At 42.0% G+C, this 17,529-nt stretch overlaps 1 protein-coding gene across 1 annotated transcript; it reads left to right on the top strand.

Annotated features, from left to right (window-relative positions):
- The first annotated feature begins 271 nt into the window (after positions 1–271).
- snrkb (SNF related kinase b) lies at positions 272–16,418 on the top strand. The gene is made up of 5 exons (XM_084364932.1): positions 272–630; positions 1,599–1,994; positions 2,100–2,494; positions 11,315–11,456; positions 13,482–16,418. Exons 2-5 carry the CDS (start codon positions 1,759–1,761, stop codon positions 14,572–14,574), a joined length of 1,866 nt encoding a protein of 621 aa, XP_084221058.1. The 5' UTR covers positions 272–630; positions 1,599–1,758; the 3' UTR covers positions 14,575–16,418.
- The last annotated feature ends 1,111 nt before the right edge of the window (positions 16,419–17,529 follow it).

Here is a 17,529-nt window from a genome sequence, read left to right as displayed (position 1 = left end):
TTTTCCTCAGGATATTTCTAAGAGCTAGTTATAAATAGAAACAACTTTTTTTTTTTTGCTTTCATCCTCATTTCCTGCGTGGTCCTCTGAGTCTTCTGTGTCCCTTACAGTGGAAGCATCTCAAGAATGCAGGTTGTGATATATGTTGTGCTGCGGTTGTTGTCGCTGTGCCTCCCTGCTGTTCAGAGGAAACAACACATCACTCAGTTATATAATTCTCTGGACTTGTGAAGCTCATTCACTCATTTTCCTCTCTCCACTGCGTACGAGAGGCTCGCGGCCGCTGGCTGCTGCTGGAATGTGTTGACGTCAGAAGAAGGCTGGCTGGACGCACGCGCGCGCGCGTACGTGCATGCCCCCCGCGCACGAGATGTTCCGTCCCGCTCCGTCGTCTCGCGCGTGTCTGTTTGTGCGAAGCGGGCGCTCGAGACTGTGGGATGAACCGAGGCAGGCAGTCATGAGAAAAGTATGAGCACACATGGACCGAGAACATGGAGTGTTATGAAAGAAGCGGGGAAGGCGGCGCTGTCATCCTCTACGTCTGAATTCACAGCGACTGTGCGGCTGTGGAGCGGCAGAAAGAACCGTTAGCTGAGCGGCTCGCAGCTACGGGATATCCGCACAACAATGGTAAGTTGTTACCGGTCGGGGTTACTGTGTCTCTGCTCCGGTGGCGGCTGTGTGTTCCCGTGTTGCTGCCAGTGGCAGTGAGGTTGTTGGTAGCGCTTGTTTGGAGCGGCAGCCCGGAGGATAACTACGTGCGTATGTGCCAACTCGGGACTGCAGTTGAGGCCAAGTAGAGAACAGCTGGCCTTAACTGAAGTGTAGCAGCCCGTAGGCAAGATAACGCAGTGTTTTGGCTCGGATAGGACTGTACAGGAAGGGTATCAGCGAATATTAACACGGCGAGGCCCGCCTCAGTCCACTTGGCCCAGTGGAGCTGTCAGAGGCTGCTGTTGCCTTAATGCTGATGCAGCTATGTGGTGATAAATAAGTGATGATGATGACGAAGGTGTTGAAAGTGATGCGGATGAACAGGATAAGTTGACAGTAGTAATTGTTGCTGCTGCTGCTGATGATGACCACCACAGTGATGAAGATATTGAACTTGTTACCCCCCGGGATGATCTGATGATGACATCATCACGTCTAATGCCACCTTCTGACCCTCTTAGAAAAACTAATGACACACAAACACACTTTCGGGAGCACACACACACTTACATACATTATGGTTTCCTGTTACAGTATTGATCTTGCATGCCATTTATGCTGGGTGGGTGTTATTTGAGATAGAGCGAGACACAGCCCTCTAACATCCCTGACAATCAACGAATGTTTTACCCTCTACGCTTCTTATTGTAATATAATCTTATACATTGTAATCTAGTCTTCATGACTCCATTTATAACTTGTTCTGTCCTCTTTGTCTTTGTCAAAAGATGTGAAATATCAATCTATTTATGGTTCAGTGCTCCAAGGGATGAGGCATTAGCTGCAGCTGACCTCATCTAAGCCCTTCTCACTTTGGGCCAAAGGCCAAAATCATCAGCTCTGTCATTATGTCTTATTGTGTTGTCTTTTCTTTGTCCTGACAGGCAACTCGCCAGCAGTGAGGAACCCTGCACCCCCTCCTCCCTCTGTCCCCGACACCTTGACACAACTATTCTCCATCTCCTTTTATCCTTTTATCTCTCCATCTTCCTGAAGCCCTCCAGCCCAGTCCTTCTGCTTCCACATCCCCTCTTTGTTTCAAACATGGACTCCTCTGGAGAAATAACCTCAGGCCAGGATGGACATCTCGACCTCAGGAGCAGCCCCAGCCGCTCTGACCTCAGCGGACTGTACCATCTGGGTCGGACATTGGGCAGGGGGCACTTTGCTGTGGTCAAACTGGCTCGTCATGTGAACACCGGGCAACTGGTTGCTGTCAAGATGATTGACAAGACAAAACTTGATGTTATGGCAACAAGCCACCTCTTACAGGAAGTGAGGTAAAGAATAATGATTAAAGTCCCTGAAGGAGTTCCTTCAAAGTGTCCTTTTTAAAAATGAGGCTAATATTCTTAGTTTTCACCGTCATTTCTCATTATTTTCAGGTGTATGAGACTGGTGCAGCATCCAAATGTGGTTCGCCTCTACGAGGTCATCGACACGCCCACCACCCTCTACCTGGTCATGGAGCTGGCCGAGGGGGGTGACCTCTACGACTACATCCTTCGCCATGAGGGAGGTGTAGCTGAGGGCACTGCCAAGCGTCATTTCGCCCAGATTGTGTGTGCCGTGGCCTACTGCCACCAGCTCCACGTGGTGCACCGGGACCTGAAGCCCGAGAATGTGGTGTTCTTTCCCCAGCAGGGAGCAGTGAAGCTGACAGACTTTGGGTTCAGCAACTTGTTCCAACCCGGAACAATGTTGGCCACAAGCTGCGGGTCGCTGGCGTACTCTGCTCCAGAGATACTGCTGGGAGAAGAGTATGATGCTCCAGCTGTGGGTAAGAAGCAGAATTTGTTGTCTATCTATAAGTTGTTGAAACTGGACTGTTGGTCTAGATCCCAGCTTGGGGTCAGAATCCTCACATGAGATCATAACAGAAAAGCAAAAAATACATACTTGTACTACATCAATGTTTATTTAGTCAGATTTTTATCACATAATACAAGCAAAATAGTTACTCTTTGGTTTAACTGGACACCCGGCATAACGACGCAACCAGCAGTGTTGTAAAAAGTACCCTGAAGTTACAGTAAAAGTGAAGATATATATACGAATAGTACTTCAGTAAAAGTCTTAAAGTATCTGTTAAGAAATATGCTTAGAGCTGCAATATGTAAGAATTTTAGTTTTAAAACTTTCAAAAATGAACTGAAATTACCAACAGTTAGAAGTTAGCATGCTAACCAGCTATGCACAGATAACTGATCTAATGACCTAGCTGCTGTTAGCAACTGGTGATGTGCTGCCCTATATTCCTTTGGACTATGAATACGAGAGGTGGCCACTTCTTACATATTGCACCTTTAAGTATTCCAAGCAATTTTCAGGTGATAAATGTAATATAGTATCAAAAGTATAAGCAAAAGTAAATTATACATACTGTATTTAAATGTTTGCATACACTGTATACTTTGAGTCAACCGATTATCGGCCAGGCTGATTATCAGGTTCGATATTCAGCATGATAATAATAAATACATTTTTAACAATATGCTGCTTTGGCTCTGATGCAGAATGCAATCTGCAAAGTAACCAGTTACTAAAGTTATTAAATTAATATAATGGACTAAGAAGTACACTATTTGCCTCCAAAATGTATTGGAGTAGAAGTGTAAAGGTGTAAAAGATGAAAAATAAAGTACAAGTACCTTAAGAGTGTGCTTAAGTACAGTATTTGAGTAAATGTACTTAGTTACATTCCATCACCAGAGTTAGGGGGGAACAGCAAGTAGGAATCTCTTTGTTTAAGAGGTCAAGTATGTGAAGGCTTCCTGTTATATTAAATGTGCTGCTGGTGCTGACATAACACACTCACACATTTAAATCATAGCCATAGCATAGTTATATACAACATTAAACAGAGGCACTCTGTTCTCAGATCAAAATCTGTCTAAAAATAAAGCCGTAATTTAAGTGAATACAGACACTTATCTGTTGTAATCCATTTATTTTCCACCCTGAACAGAGCGATCTTACATTGAGGTGCAGCTTGATCCTTATTAGGCCTCATTAAGGACCTGAACCTAGATAGCACAGTCAACAACTTACTTTAAGGTCTATTTAGTAGCTGTTCTCCAGCTTTCTGTCATACAGCAGAAAAGTTATTTTGTCTTGTGCTGTTTCTAAGGACAAGAATCAACTCTAAAAGCAACAAACTGATGACATGAAAAAACGCGCGTGTGTGTGTGTGCGCATTCACCACTTTGTCTGTGTGTGTGGCCGCATTTGTCACCTCGACCCTGTGTATGTTTAATCCTGTGTGTTTTCTTCTTTCCTCTTGTGTATATTCCTACTCTGTATAATCATCCATATTGTAAGTGCTTGCATGTGTTTGTGCCTGTGTGAAAGTACTGCATGTATCTCTGTGTGTCCGCGTGTGTGTGTATGTCCGTACAGGATTAGTCTGTGTATCTGGGTCAGTCTAGGCGCGCCAGCCAGTCATGAGCCAAGTGGGCACGTTCTGCAGTAGAACCAAACACTGCAGCTCGCCACTGGGCTCTCCTACTGCATAGCAAGCATTTATGTATGTGTGAGTGTGTGTGTGAAAGAGAAAGACAGAGATAGATCGCAGAAAGGCAAAGCACCATGCATCAGTGTTTATCCGTAGCAGAGAGGTTGGTGTGTACTGCTGGGATCTGTGTGACATTAGAGGTGATGCAGGCTGGTAGATGGTTGGATTTGACGTTATAGAAACAGCCTTCTGTTTGAAGTGGGGGATTTGGTCCCAGGTCTCCTGGGGGTGGGGGACGCAGCATGTGTCCGCTTCAGGGAGGTTGGTGGTTTTATCTGCTAAGCTGGACTAGGCTGGATTTTGGCAGGGTTAAGGCGCCATTTATTCTGGTGACTATAAATGCATCTGCACTGAATACAAAGAGGCTGTTCTTGTAGAAGGACATCTAGAGTGTTTGTTTTAAAGGAATGACTGTCTTTGGGAAGGATGAGTTGCAAAAACCAGTGAAAGTGTTATTTTCGCAACTAAGGGTCTTGATTTTTATTTTTCTCTTGAGATGTTGTGTGCTTCTAATCGTCTCACTGGGATGGTGCTCGTTAACCGAGGTCATTACAGTGTTATAAGAAGGAGTGGTGATGAAGAAACACTGCTCACATGCATCCTTAACTTGAACATGACTCATCATCAGTTGCATTAGTTCCCTTTTTTTCTAATCTTAGTTCCTGTTCCTAAAAGCGTCCACACAAAGGGCGTCCATTTAAATCCATTTGTGTGTGTGTGTGTTAGTATGACATCCTGCAAGACTGTTTTCTGCTTCACTTCACAACTCAAGTGCACTTTTCTGTTCTATTTTACTCTGACATGACTCAACTTGTGGAAATAACCATTATATCATCGCTTTGATAAAAAGGTACACTTCCATCACCCACACACTCAAACACACATAAATATACAGTATGTGTGTACGTGTGATAATCCAGAGCTGCGCAGAGGAAGAGATGTCCCTCAGTGATCTCAGCTTAGTAAGGTGACTCATAAACCCGTCTCTCTCTATACACACACACCCGCACACATAGACTGCCTGCTGTGTCTCTTTGATACTTTTGCCTATAAACAGACTGCTGTTTAATTCACTGTGCTTCCAGTCTTTACAGTACATGTGTGCTCTGTTTGAGGACATGGTGTGTGTGTTTGATGATAGTCATATGATGTGGAGGAGAGGCAGGATGTTCCACAGGGCCTCTTGCTTTCGACAAAGATAAACACTGCCTACAGTTACATAATGTCTGCCCATTGCTGAGTGCATGTATGTGACTACAGTCTGTGAGGTCAAAGTGTTAATGCTGGGCTTCACGGTACGTTCACAGACCAGGAAATCACTTTTACTCAGCTGAAGGTTGTCCCCGATGTTGTAGTGGATGCTTGTCTGCTAATGCTGCATGCTTTTGTTGTCCTTTTCTTGGTCACAAGGCCTTTTTTGATCAAGTGATGAGCTACTAAGATTTGGATACAACTGGGGCACAAGTATGACTGTGCTCTCACTGAAAAAGGTCTTAATATGACAGTTACTGGTGAGTTATGATGGAGAAGTTTGGCTGTCAGATAAGAAGCGAGGAATACCTTAATTGGTGTAGTGTGTTCAGTGTAAGAGGAACTTCTGCATCTGGCAGATAGGGAGCCTCTCTGGGCGTTGGCTCCACACCCTTATTTACACTGTGAGCTGTCAATGGCAATTGAATGTGGTTGTGACATTTGAAAGAAAGAAAGATTCACCCTAATGAGCAATAAAGGGCAATTCCACCAAGTTTGCACATTAAAGTGTGTTTACAGGTCTTGGGCAGTATTACTGCAAATGTGAAAAAGTACAATAAAGACTTTTGTTGCTCCAGAGGAAGCTGCATTTAATCTGATTGATTGCCTCCAGTGATGTCACTCAGTGTCTAAGTTGCACTGTGGGTAATGTAGGCACCAGGTTTTGAAAAACAGCCCACTGGTCTAGCATTGCACTCCTCTAACACTATTTAAAAACAATTATCTAAATTAATACAGCAGAACCAGAGATACCACCTTTTTTATTCCATGAATTATTCTGAATTTTCAAAACCTGGCGCCTACATTGCCCACAATGCAACTTTGCCACTGAGTGACATCACTGGAGGAAATTTGTCAGACTACATACAGCTTCCTCTGGAGCCACAAAATACTTTTATACTACTTTTTCTCCCCACATATGCAGTAGTACTCCCCAAGACCTGTGAACACACTTTTATGTGTAAAATGGATGGAGTTACCCTTTAACTTGACATAAAGCAGCTGATGATGATGTACTTACTTTACATGTCAGGGTTTATTTTGTTTTTATGTGATCCAGTTGTCTTATTTACTCGGTCGAGTGAGCTAAGCAGACAATACAACATCACTTTTATGTTTTGTCAGTACAGCAAAAATTTGTTTTAATGGGAGAAAAAGATGCTTTCTAAAACTCTTAAATGGGTTTTGGTGTCAGTCTTCTTCTTTGAAGAGCATTTACAAGATGAGGAAGATGATTGAAAATACGTCAGAGCAATGAAGTCTGAGGTCAAGCTGGGTTAGAGCTCTCTGATGTGTCACCCAGTGTCCACAAAGTTTGATGTATTGAACCACAACAGAAACTTTAATTTAGAATAATGAATTTCCATCCCTCCTCTTTGGCTGGCCGCCACATGCAACACTCATTCCTCTGTTCCAGGGTGGAGGGGGATTGTTCCCCCCCCCTAAACATCCAATTTTAGATCAAGGAAGAGTTGGATAACCGGAGAGGTTTCTCAGACAAAAATGCTTTGTCTGTGTTTTCATATAAACCTGAAGGCTCCTGCTCTGTTTACATCAACAAGGACTTTTCCAAAACACGCAAAGACAACACGCAGCACAAGGCCTGCTGGAGTTAATGAAAACAGTCCAGAGAACAAATTATCTCTCTTAGCAACAAAATCCCAAAACAGTCACACCACTTTGGGGGAGATGCTTAACAACGAAGGATAAATAAGTCCTTTGAGAACAGCATTTGAGTGAGCCTATGAAAGTGCTTTTAAGACCAAGATGTGGACATTAATTGCTTGACTCATTGATTCCGACTACAAACTTAAAGAGGAAGTACTTCAAATACATATTTTATCACTAAATCTGTTGCTTTAAAACCACTTCATGTAGAGCAGCACTACTCAGCCTGTGAAATCTGTTTTGTAATGTCTTCTGTGGCTGTGGAGGAGATTTCTAAAGTTTGAAAAAATCACCCAGATGATATCAGCATTTTGTAAAGAAAGCTTTACAAACTTGAACTCTGCATCCCGCAAGTGCCCCAACTTTATCTGAGGGTTGCACTAAATTACTGAAGGACAAAAAAATCAGCTTCTTACAAGGTTACAATTGCTTTTTTAAGACAGTATACAAACATTGTAAGAGCGGTTTTATCGGTGAACCTCAGCTGATTCCCAATAAGTAATATTTTATACAGATCAGAGTGGGATTTCCAACTGAGCTACTCTAAAGTCATTAAAATTACAAGAAGCCTATATCTGTCAAAGAAAAATGCACCTCCGCATGAACATAATCATGTGCTTCCCAGCTTTATTAGGATCATTATGTAAGAAGATAATCATATCAGAACAATGAGATTTGTCAAGATCATGAGAAAATGGCTTTATGATTCAGTCCAGCTCATGTTTTTTACATTTATCAGTGACTGATAACGTGAATGCACCATTTAATAATTTTTTTGACCTCCAAGTGTGGTCAAAGGGAGCTACAGTTTTTAGTCCAAACTTGGAGGACCTTTTTGAACGGGGCCAGTTTTGTTGACCCTTTATGACATACATGGTCTGGAAAATGTGCACGTCAGAGGCAGCCCCTTATAAAGCCCACAGGATCATTCACTCCTCTCCTCTTTACTGCTGAACTCTGTGGACAAGCTTTTGTATTTTAACACTTTTATAGTAAAATTGATTAGATAAAGCCTATCTGCATCTGGTGTATACAAACAGTGTGTGTGTGTGTGTGTGTGTGTGTGTGTGTGTGTGTGTGGAGTCGATGTTTGTGCTGTCAGCAGGCCACTAATGCATGGTGAGAATGTGTGATATTCCCCAGCGTGCAGAGAAAAGTACACTCCCAGCACTCAGCGGCTTCTCCTCCCCGTTGCATAACACTTCTCGAGACTGGAATGAGTGTGCTCGTGAGCGTGCACGCGAGTGTACATTGTATGCTGAGGACTAAGGGCTGTTGTTTAGACCATCATGAGTATAATGTGGGACAATGGCTGAATGGTTATCACACATGGGACTGGAACGGGTCAGAATCCATGGAAAGATATGAACTGAATGAACTGCAGTGTTTGGATTGTGTTTTGAAGGTTCGCTCTGTATATCATCGGCTGTCAAGTGTTGTGAAGTTGCAGATCTCTGCCATGCAATGATTATCCATATCCTAAAACATGTTGCACTATTTCATGTGTTATTTCAAACTGCCAAGAGAGTTTTTTGCTTCAACGTATCGTTATGAAGTAAATGTTAATTGTAATATGAAATGGCTATAGAATAATGACACCATTAGTGTTTAGATTGGTTCCCTAGAAGCCCTGTTTGACAATGCTATTATTCTGACAGCCATGTCTCCATTGTAGACTAAATGGAGGAATAAACTCACACTTTATCCAGTGTTGTTGTTATTTGTGACTCTGAGGAAAACAGAAAGCGATCCAGTTATGTTGGCTAGAGCGGCACCAAAGATAATATCACTAACAACACTAGGGGGGAAGTTGTCTGTTTCCACTTTAAATAGTGTGAACTAATTGGCAAGTTGATTGCGAAAGCAACCACACTATATTCTTATCTAATGCTCTGTGCGGATATTCTCAGAAAAGTATTTTGATGTGATCCTTTTCTAAAATAAGTAGATAACAGGGAAGTTTTGTGACAAATATAGCAAGATTTCCACTTTTGTCACCAAGTCAAAGATAATAAATGTCAAAATGATTCGTTATTCTAACACTGTTCTGATTATCTCAGTTTCATGTGCTATCATGCTAACATTTGCTAATTAGATCTCTACAAAAAATACCACCAAGGCTGATGGGGAATTTAGTAGAATAATGTAGTTTTGACTGGATCATTGTAGAAAATAAACTCTGTCGCAAACAGAAGTTGATGACACTGACGTTTTTGGAGTGAAAAACTAATGTTAGACTATAAACAAACTACACTGCAGTCGCATGACTTCAGAGTCATCACCAGTAAGCTTTTTACTACCTTATACTATGCACACTTTACTATAAATTGATAATTCTATGTGTTGGAAAGTTAAAGTGTATTCTACTAAAGTTGGCCTGTAAAGACAGACTAGTGAGTAGATAAGTCTCCATGTTGGCCGTAATGACGTGTAAAGTTCCCGACAACCTCTGTGGTCTCATTTAGCCACTTGTTAGCAACCATTGTTTTTCAGACATGCAAGTGTATTTTTAATGTTGTAGAGCAAAACCATGAACATCTCTAAAGCTTGTTTAAACCACAGACCTTATTTCAGGCATTTAACGGAAAAACTATTAAAACATTTTTTTTTAAAAACCTCATTGACTCTGAGACGAGCTAATTCATCCTCTGGAGACAATGGATGTCAAAATTTCATATTAATCCATTCAATATTTGGTGTGATGATTGAGTCTGGACCAGAGCGGTGGACTGTCTGACTTACATTGCCATCCATAGAGCTATGCCACTAGTGTGGCTCATAAAAAACGGGACATAATTGTGTGTTATTTATTTTAGTTAGTTAAACATTATATAGACATTCTAAGAATAAATACACGTGGATACTTACTAATTACTTTGCTTTACTCTGATCCGACCTGAATACAGAAGAGAGCCAGGGGAGAAAACCAAAATGTGTGAAGAAACCTAAAAATAATCAAATTGCCAGTTAAAGTGGACATTTTGTCAGTCAACCATATATTTTTAAAGATTAATGTGCTACTTGTCTTGTATATGGAGTGCAGTGCTCCCTGTGACAAATCTGATCAAAGATTAAGATAGAAAACCATAAAAAGGCCAAGTTCAAAAATAACTGTCCTCAAACCGACTCATGAAACAAATATGATTTTAGCAGAGGCAGCACTTATTAGATTTCAGATCTGGCTTTATTTTTACTGTTCCATCACGCCTAACACATGATGTGAACAGAATTTGCAGTGTTCCCGTTTCCAGTGTTTGGGAAGAAACACAAGGAGACACAGAAAAGAAGGAGAGCAAGATGATTCTCAGAATAGCAACACACCAATACACCACAACAAGGCCTCTGTTTGTTATGGCCTTCAGCCCCCAGCTCCCTATCCTCTGCATGTGTGTATGTGTGTGTTTCCTTGAACCAGCCACAGTGTTCTCGCCTGGTTCAGGCTGTCCTGAGTTCACATGGACCTCCTCTCACTGTGTCTGCCGGAGGACGAGAGAGGAAGGGGGGAGGAGGGGAAGGAAAAGGAGGAGAAGGGAAAAGAACACACAGTCAGCACTGTCGGTCAGCACCAGGAAGCCTGTGTGTGAGTGTGTCAATGTGTGTGAATGTGTCAGTGTGTGTCAGCGTGTGTGTGTGTGTGTGTGTGTGTGTGTGTGTGTGTGTGTGTGAGTCAGGGGTCAAGAGCACCAAGCCCAGCCGTCTGCAGTTCGACCCTCACACTTCAGACACATCAAACCGGATATCCAGCTGTTTTGCACTGACTTTCCTCTATATTTCATTTCATTGAGGAATATCGTCACGTATTCTTATGTAGGACTCAGCAAGAATGGCACCCTGACCTCCGATCTCGCTGTCGGGGATGTCAAGGAGAAAATGAAAAAAGTTATACAGGAATCAATGACTAACCTTGATCCAGACAGGGTGGATCCTTTTTATCTACATCTGTAGGAACAGATGTTCACCTCATCTGTAGGCTGCTGCAGAAAATAACTACTGGGTGTTTTCAAGTCAAATTCAAACAGGACAAATATTTTTAAACATCCCTTATGATCTGTGAGGCTCACAGTATTCTAAATATGATCTGAAAGCAGAGGGATGGCAGGCTATTTTAAGGCCTGACATGATTAGCTATTTAAGGTTAATTTTTGTGCTTTTCTGTGTGTGTTCCAGATATCTGGTCTCTCGGGGTGATCCTGTACATGTTGGTGTGTGGAGTCCCTCCCTTCCAGGAAACCAACGACAGCGAGACTCTGGTCATGATTCTGGACTGTCGCTACTGCGTGCCCGAACATGTTTCAGTGGACTGCAGAGAGTGAGTACTGATGAACACAGGTTCCTCTCTGACCCCATCTTAAGGAATAAAAGTGTTATCTGTAAAATACATGATTTTATTGTCTTGCACGTTTTATTTTTGAGTCTTCATTTAAAAGCTAATTCTCTCAGAGATTTTCCACTGTTGAATAGATGCGGTGGGTCATCCTGTCTTAATGTCTTAAACTGATGACCGTAAAATCATCTCATTAGCGTGCGTTTCAGTGGATAATTTTAGTGCCCTAGTTGTCTGAGAGGCTTCTTCACTGTGCAGCAAATACAGTTTGTGCTAAAACCGTCCAAATGTTCTTGGCTTTGGCCAGTTTATTAGCTGTTATTTTATTAATACAAAAACATCTGTGTCCCTGAACCATGAGCAAGGTTTGAATAAGAGGCACACAGAAACAAAATACTCACATGTACTTTATGACTTCTCACTCCACTTTCAGTCCTCACACCTCCATCCAAAACACACACAATGTCCTCAGCTCACAGCACTGCAGGGTAAACATCAATACAGTTTGATCTGCTGCTGCAGCTTTGGAGGCTGAATGACATTACTCTGAGATAAAAACCTCAAAACACAGTTTTCCAGATAGCTCACTATTGATTTAACAAAGGACTAATCAATGAAGGAAATAGATTGCTGGCAGGGGTTTACCACATCCAAATTAAATTTCAGATCCACATTCAAAAAACACTGAAACTCTTTTTTTAACATTTGCTGTTGAAATCCAAATGCAGGTACAGTGCAGGGTATCTGCAGGTGTCCTGAGAAGGTGGAAGAAAGTATTAAAATGTCTTAAATGTAATCAAAAAACATCTTCAATAATTTATCTTATCCTATTTTATCGTAGGTTGTATAACTTTAAACTTAAAGTGAGGTTGTTTGAACAGTGGGATGCGTGCACAGACGGCTGTTCAGTGCTTTTTAGAGTGTCAGTCTAAACCATCAGATCTGGAGCAAAACTCTGTCACCACTGCTCGTTACAGTAGCTAGAAGACTCATGTTGATTTATCCCCACATTTACATTAACTTAACTTAATCATGCTTGATAGGTTAATCCATCCTTTTGTGCTGCTTATCTGAGCCACGTTAATGTAATGAAATAATCATCATTATTGTTATGTACTGCTGGGAAGCACTGGAAAAAAATGTGATCATTCTAGGCCACATTGTCACTTCTAGTTTTGCAACATAATTAATGGCTGTGACAATGAAACAGCTATTTAACCCCATTCTGTGTCGGATTTAAAAACACTTACATTTCACTTGGTGAGCGCTTCAGAAACCCAGGAGGTAGGGCTGGTCACTGTGGCCTTAAAATAATGTCACAATATTTTTAGGTTGTATCCTGATATATATCAGAATATTTTGAAATGTCCTCAGTAGCTCTTCATAAATGCGAGGACTGAGCATCACATCACGATATTTCTCACCAAATATCTCGATGTTAATATTGTGACAATATTGTAGGAATGACTCTTGGTACTTTCACAAAATATTAACACAATGGGATTTCTGATAAACACCTAGGATGGTGAAATCAGCAGTTCAAAAGTACTTGCCAAAATGCTCAGTGTGGTGCAGAACAGCTACACAGGTCTAAATGTGTAAGAACCACAGCTGTATCTGCATGCAGTCTCTGCTCTGAAAGCTTCCTGAATGAACGCCTTTATACACTCTAGAAGGCAGCAGGCGTAAATACCCTCAACCAAGTGGTTTGTTAGATCTGCAGCTGCAAACACATCCTGGAACATCTGATCCGGCTCGTGTCACATGATGATGTACTTGAGTTAAGAAGAGAAGAAAAATAGAACAGAACAACCTTCTGGACATTAAAAACTCACACAAACCATTTCATTAAGTTGTTGTGTACAGATAACCTCGATCAGATCTAAATCAGGTCATTCTTTGCCTGTGTTCAGTTGCTGTAATGGCTGATCATCTAAATGTTAAACAAAAAACAAAGCAGCTCATATCCTTTCCTTGAATCAATAACCCTCTCTGTCTTTTCCTCGTCAGTCTGATCTCCAGGATGCTCCAGAAGGATCCGTCTCGCCGCGCCTCACTTGAGGAGATCGAGGCTCATCACTGGCTGCAGGGGCTGGATACTGCCCTGCTCAGCCCAGAGGCCCCACCACACTGGCTCTCAGGGGCCCTCTCTCCCAGCTCTCCACGCTCAGGAGTACCTGAGTGTGGGGACCTGCTCGCTGTGAGGCCCCCCACTCAGCAGGCTTTCCCTGGACCCTGGCAGCCCAGCCTCAGCCTCACACTCCGTCAACCTCCAGCTGAAGAGCCTCCGGCCCTCAAGAACCTGCCTGCGCTACAGCAGATCTGTGAGGAAGAGGAAGAAGAGGAGGAGGAAGAGGAGGAGGAGGAGGCAAAAGAGGTTAGCGCTTTGCCATCTGTGTTAGTAGAAGAGCCGGAGAGAGAAGCTATTGAGATGCTTGATGAGACAGATGATCACGAGTGCAGAGAAGAGGAACAAAAAGAAGAGTTAGGAAACTCAGTGGTGATATTGGAGGAGGAACAGGAGGAGCAGGAAGAGATGGAGGATATGGAAACAGAGAAAGAAGACGGTGGTTGTGTGATTTCAGACCAGCCAGTCAGTCATGGAGAACAGCCGGTCAGCCAGACGCCTCAGGTCCCACCATCATCCCTGCCTGGTTTGGTTGTACCATGCTGTCGGGGCCAGCCGGACTCCACGAGCCCAGAGGAAGGCAAGGATGAGGAGGCAGAACCCAACAACAACACTAACAAACCTCCTCCTCTCCTCCCTGAATCCTCCGTCCCCTCAAATCCTGCATCCTCGGCAAGACTTATCCTGAATGACAAGGAGGCGCAGAAAACAGGCAGAGAAGGAGAACAGGATGAGAAAACAGCGGAGGGTGGAAGAGATGACCTCGCAACAGACAGATCTCAACCCCACAATGCACTGGGGACCCGGGATGAGGTTGGCCCGAAGGCGGAGCAGGGGAAACGACATAGCATAAAGCTGCGCGAGAGACTTTTTCAGTTTCCTCTGTGTGAGAAAGCTCTGGCCTTCAACATACCGGCACACAACAAGCCCAAGATCCTGCCGCTGGCCCAGTACAACTGCTGCCACGTGCTGTAAGTGCAACCTGGGTGCTGCCAGTGGTGTGCTACTCCTCTGGGAGGTGCAGGCTGACTAGCAGTGGGCAGGTGGCTTGCTGCAGAGCACAAACCTTGTGAAGTTGCAAACCGCTGAGCTCCCTGCTGAGCCTTTCTGCTGCAGAGACTTTGAGGCATGAGAGAAATGGCCTTCAGCAAGCCAACACCCAGTGTACAGCTTCATACCTACAAACACTCAGCTCTAGCATTGTGCTCATGTAAAGAAACATTGTGTTAAGTCTGACGTGGTGTACAGCACAGTAGTCGGACTTGGTAGAATCTCATGCATTTGCTGCTGTGTACAGGAGCAACCATAATGACTCGACTGTGTGTGTAGCTCTGAAACAATACAGGACCTACAGGAAGGAGGGACACTGAAGAAAGAAGACTGAAACAGTTTTTATTGAATAAGCTATAGTCTGTTTGTTTGTTAAAAAGGTGCCTACAACGATAAAATGGGTTTCATACTGTACATGGCCACTGTGTCATTTTGTTTCTGACTGTAAGCTCTTAAAGTCAGAATGCTCTCGCACTCAGTAGATCCATATTTCATATTTTATAATATATGAATTAGAATCAACTTTGAACCAGCTTCTGCTACAGAGTAGCACTCATTCCTCGTCCCCTTGCACAAACTGCTTCCCTCATTGGTTTAAAAGCTCAAAGCTCTATCAAAGAAAGTCTGAGACTGTTATATATGACATGACATGACATGATATGATGTGATATGATATATGATATATGATATAATACTGTGTAATATATGCCTAAGACTGAGATGATGATATAATTTTCTGTTCTGCTAAAGTCTTATTAATATGATGACTTGTCCTAACATACTGTATAATACCTTCGATAGGATCATTGATCGGGATGCAGGTCTTCCATTGTATTTTGAACTTTTTAATTTTACAGTTTAAAGTTTAAAGATATTTGAACATAACAGTTTTATTTTGGATGTGCAGAAATGAAGTTCCTTGATTTTTTTATAACGTGACAAAGATATTAATTCTCTGAAGAGATATGTGACTTTGTGCATGTTATTACTGTTATTTATCACAATATACCTCCATGTGTCTTGGATCTGACAGGACATTGTTCTTGTGTAACTGTAAGTACCTTGACGTAACCCTTTGAATGATGGATTGCACACAGTACGACTATTGGTAGCTTTCTGCGAGCAGGACCAGGGCCTGATGGGTAGAACTGTTGGTCATATGTAATTGTGTAGCTGAGGAGTCCCTCTGTATGGTGTTCTTTTACCATATTATGCCTCTGTGTGTTTCTATATTTTCTCATACAGACTGTATTTTCCCTCTTTTGAAGCCGGGACAAGAAGTGTAAAATTGTGTAAAGTGAAAGAAGGCCAAAGCTGTAAAATAAGCTACATCCTCCTCCTATAGTTCAGTAAACACAGCTTATTTCTATCAGTCACTGCAGCTTCATGGGTACAACAAATTGGATTTTTAACTTGTGACTGTGACCGGAAGGTCCCTGTCTAAATAAGGAAAGGACGTCACGTGTAAAATCTGAGTATCACTCATATTTCATCAGCCATGGAAGCATAAAATCTGTGCAGAATGGGGGTTATAATCCCATTATTTGTTCCTGTGTGACTGCAGCCTGTCTGTCCTCAGTGTGTCTACTGACCTGCATTGTAACTAGGACCACGTCTCTACGGAGCCATGAACTTATTTTTCTCTATTTATTTATTAAAATGGATTAAATCAACAGAAAAAAATGTGTGTGGTGTGTTGATTTCTGTATATGTACACATATGTGTGTGTAGGTGTGTGTATACATGTATATACAATTGCATACATTCATACATACACATGACACATTATATATTGATGAACTTTGAATAAAAAAGCAACCCCCATTTAATGTTATTCGGCTGTTTTATATTTTCAATGTTTACTTCAACGGCCATGAATGAAAAAATGCCTTTCAAGCCACATTCTTGGAATTTTGTGTGCTTTGGTGCCCCCCACAGTTTGTGAGTGCAACACCACTGTCATAATCACAAATCCCAGGTCTGTAACAATTTGTTAGACATAATGTAGGTTCTGACTACAGAACAAAACTCATTTCGTCATAACAATGTTATATGTTGAAAAGTTGTATCTTGAAGTAAACATGTATGTAACACTGCACCTCTCACTGAAGTTACAGTTGTGCAGAAACAAGTGATGGGGGGGCCGAGTTGCTGAGACAGAGACACCATTCACCCTATTACAAGACACTGTACCATCAACATGAAACTAATGTTAACAGAACTAATTTCAACTTTTTTTCTTGCCCCACACTCAGGGAAACATGTATTTGCCAGTGATTATCCATAATCAAAATTATTAAGAGTTATGGGTATGGGATATTACCTACATTACTCACAATGCAACCTAGCCACTGAGTGACATCACTGGGAGCAGTTTATCAGATTACATGCAGCTTCTTCTGGAGCCACAAAAAGCTTTACACTACTTTTCACATAAGCAGCAGAACTCCCCAAGACCTGTAAACACACTTTAAAGTCTAAAACTGGTGGAGTTACCCTTTAATTTCCTTAGCCCACAGGACTTTAGGCATTGCTACTCTGATATATGATGATAAGCCAAATGTTCATGTGAGGACTAACAAAATGTGTTACTTAACTTACTAACACAGTGTGGAACAGAGAACTGTAACAAACTATAATACAACTAATAGTACAATAGCACCACAATGCAAAATGCTCCAGTAAGTCTTTCATTCAGTCTCAAGTAAAAGCAGAGAAGCTATTATCAGTTTCATCTATAACAATTATATTCTAAGCTCATTGTGCTGTATGTTTTGTATGTAATATCTTTACCAGTGAAGAAAAAGGCTGCATTTGTTTTGTTCAACCGGCAGGAGAGAATTAGCCAAGGCCAAGAAAAACACATTCTTACAAATAATT

Source organism: Pagrus pagrus (assembly GCF_965226575.1).
Source record: "Pagrus pagrus genome assembly, chromosome: 10".
NCBI classification, from domain to species: domain Eukaryota; kingdom Metazoa; phylum Chordata; class Actinopteri; order Spariformes; family Sparidae; genus Pagrus; species Pagrus pagrus.
The sequence above is the reverse complement of the archived record's forward strand: the minus strand, read 5'-3'. Positions and strand labels throughout refer to the sequence as shown.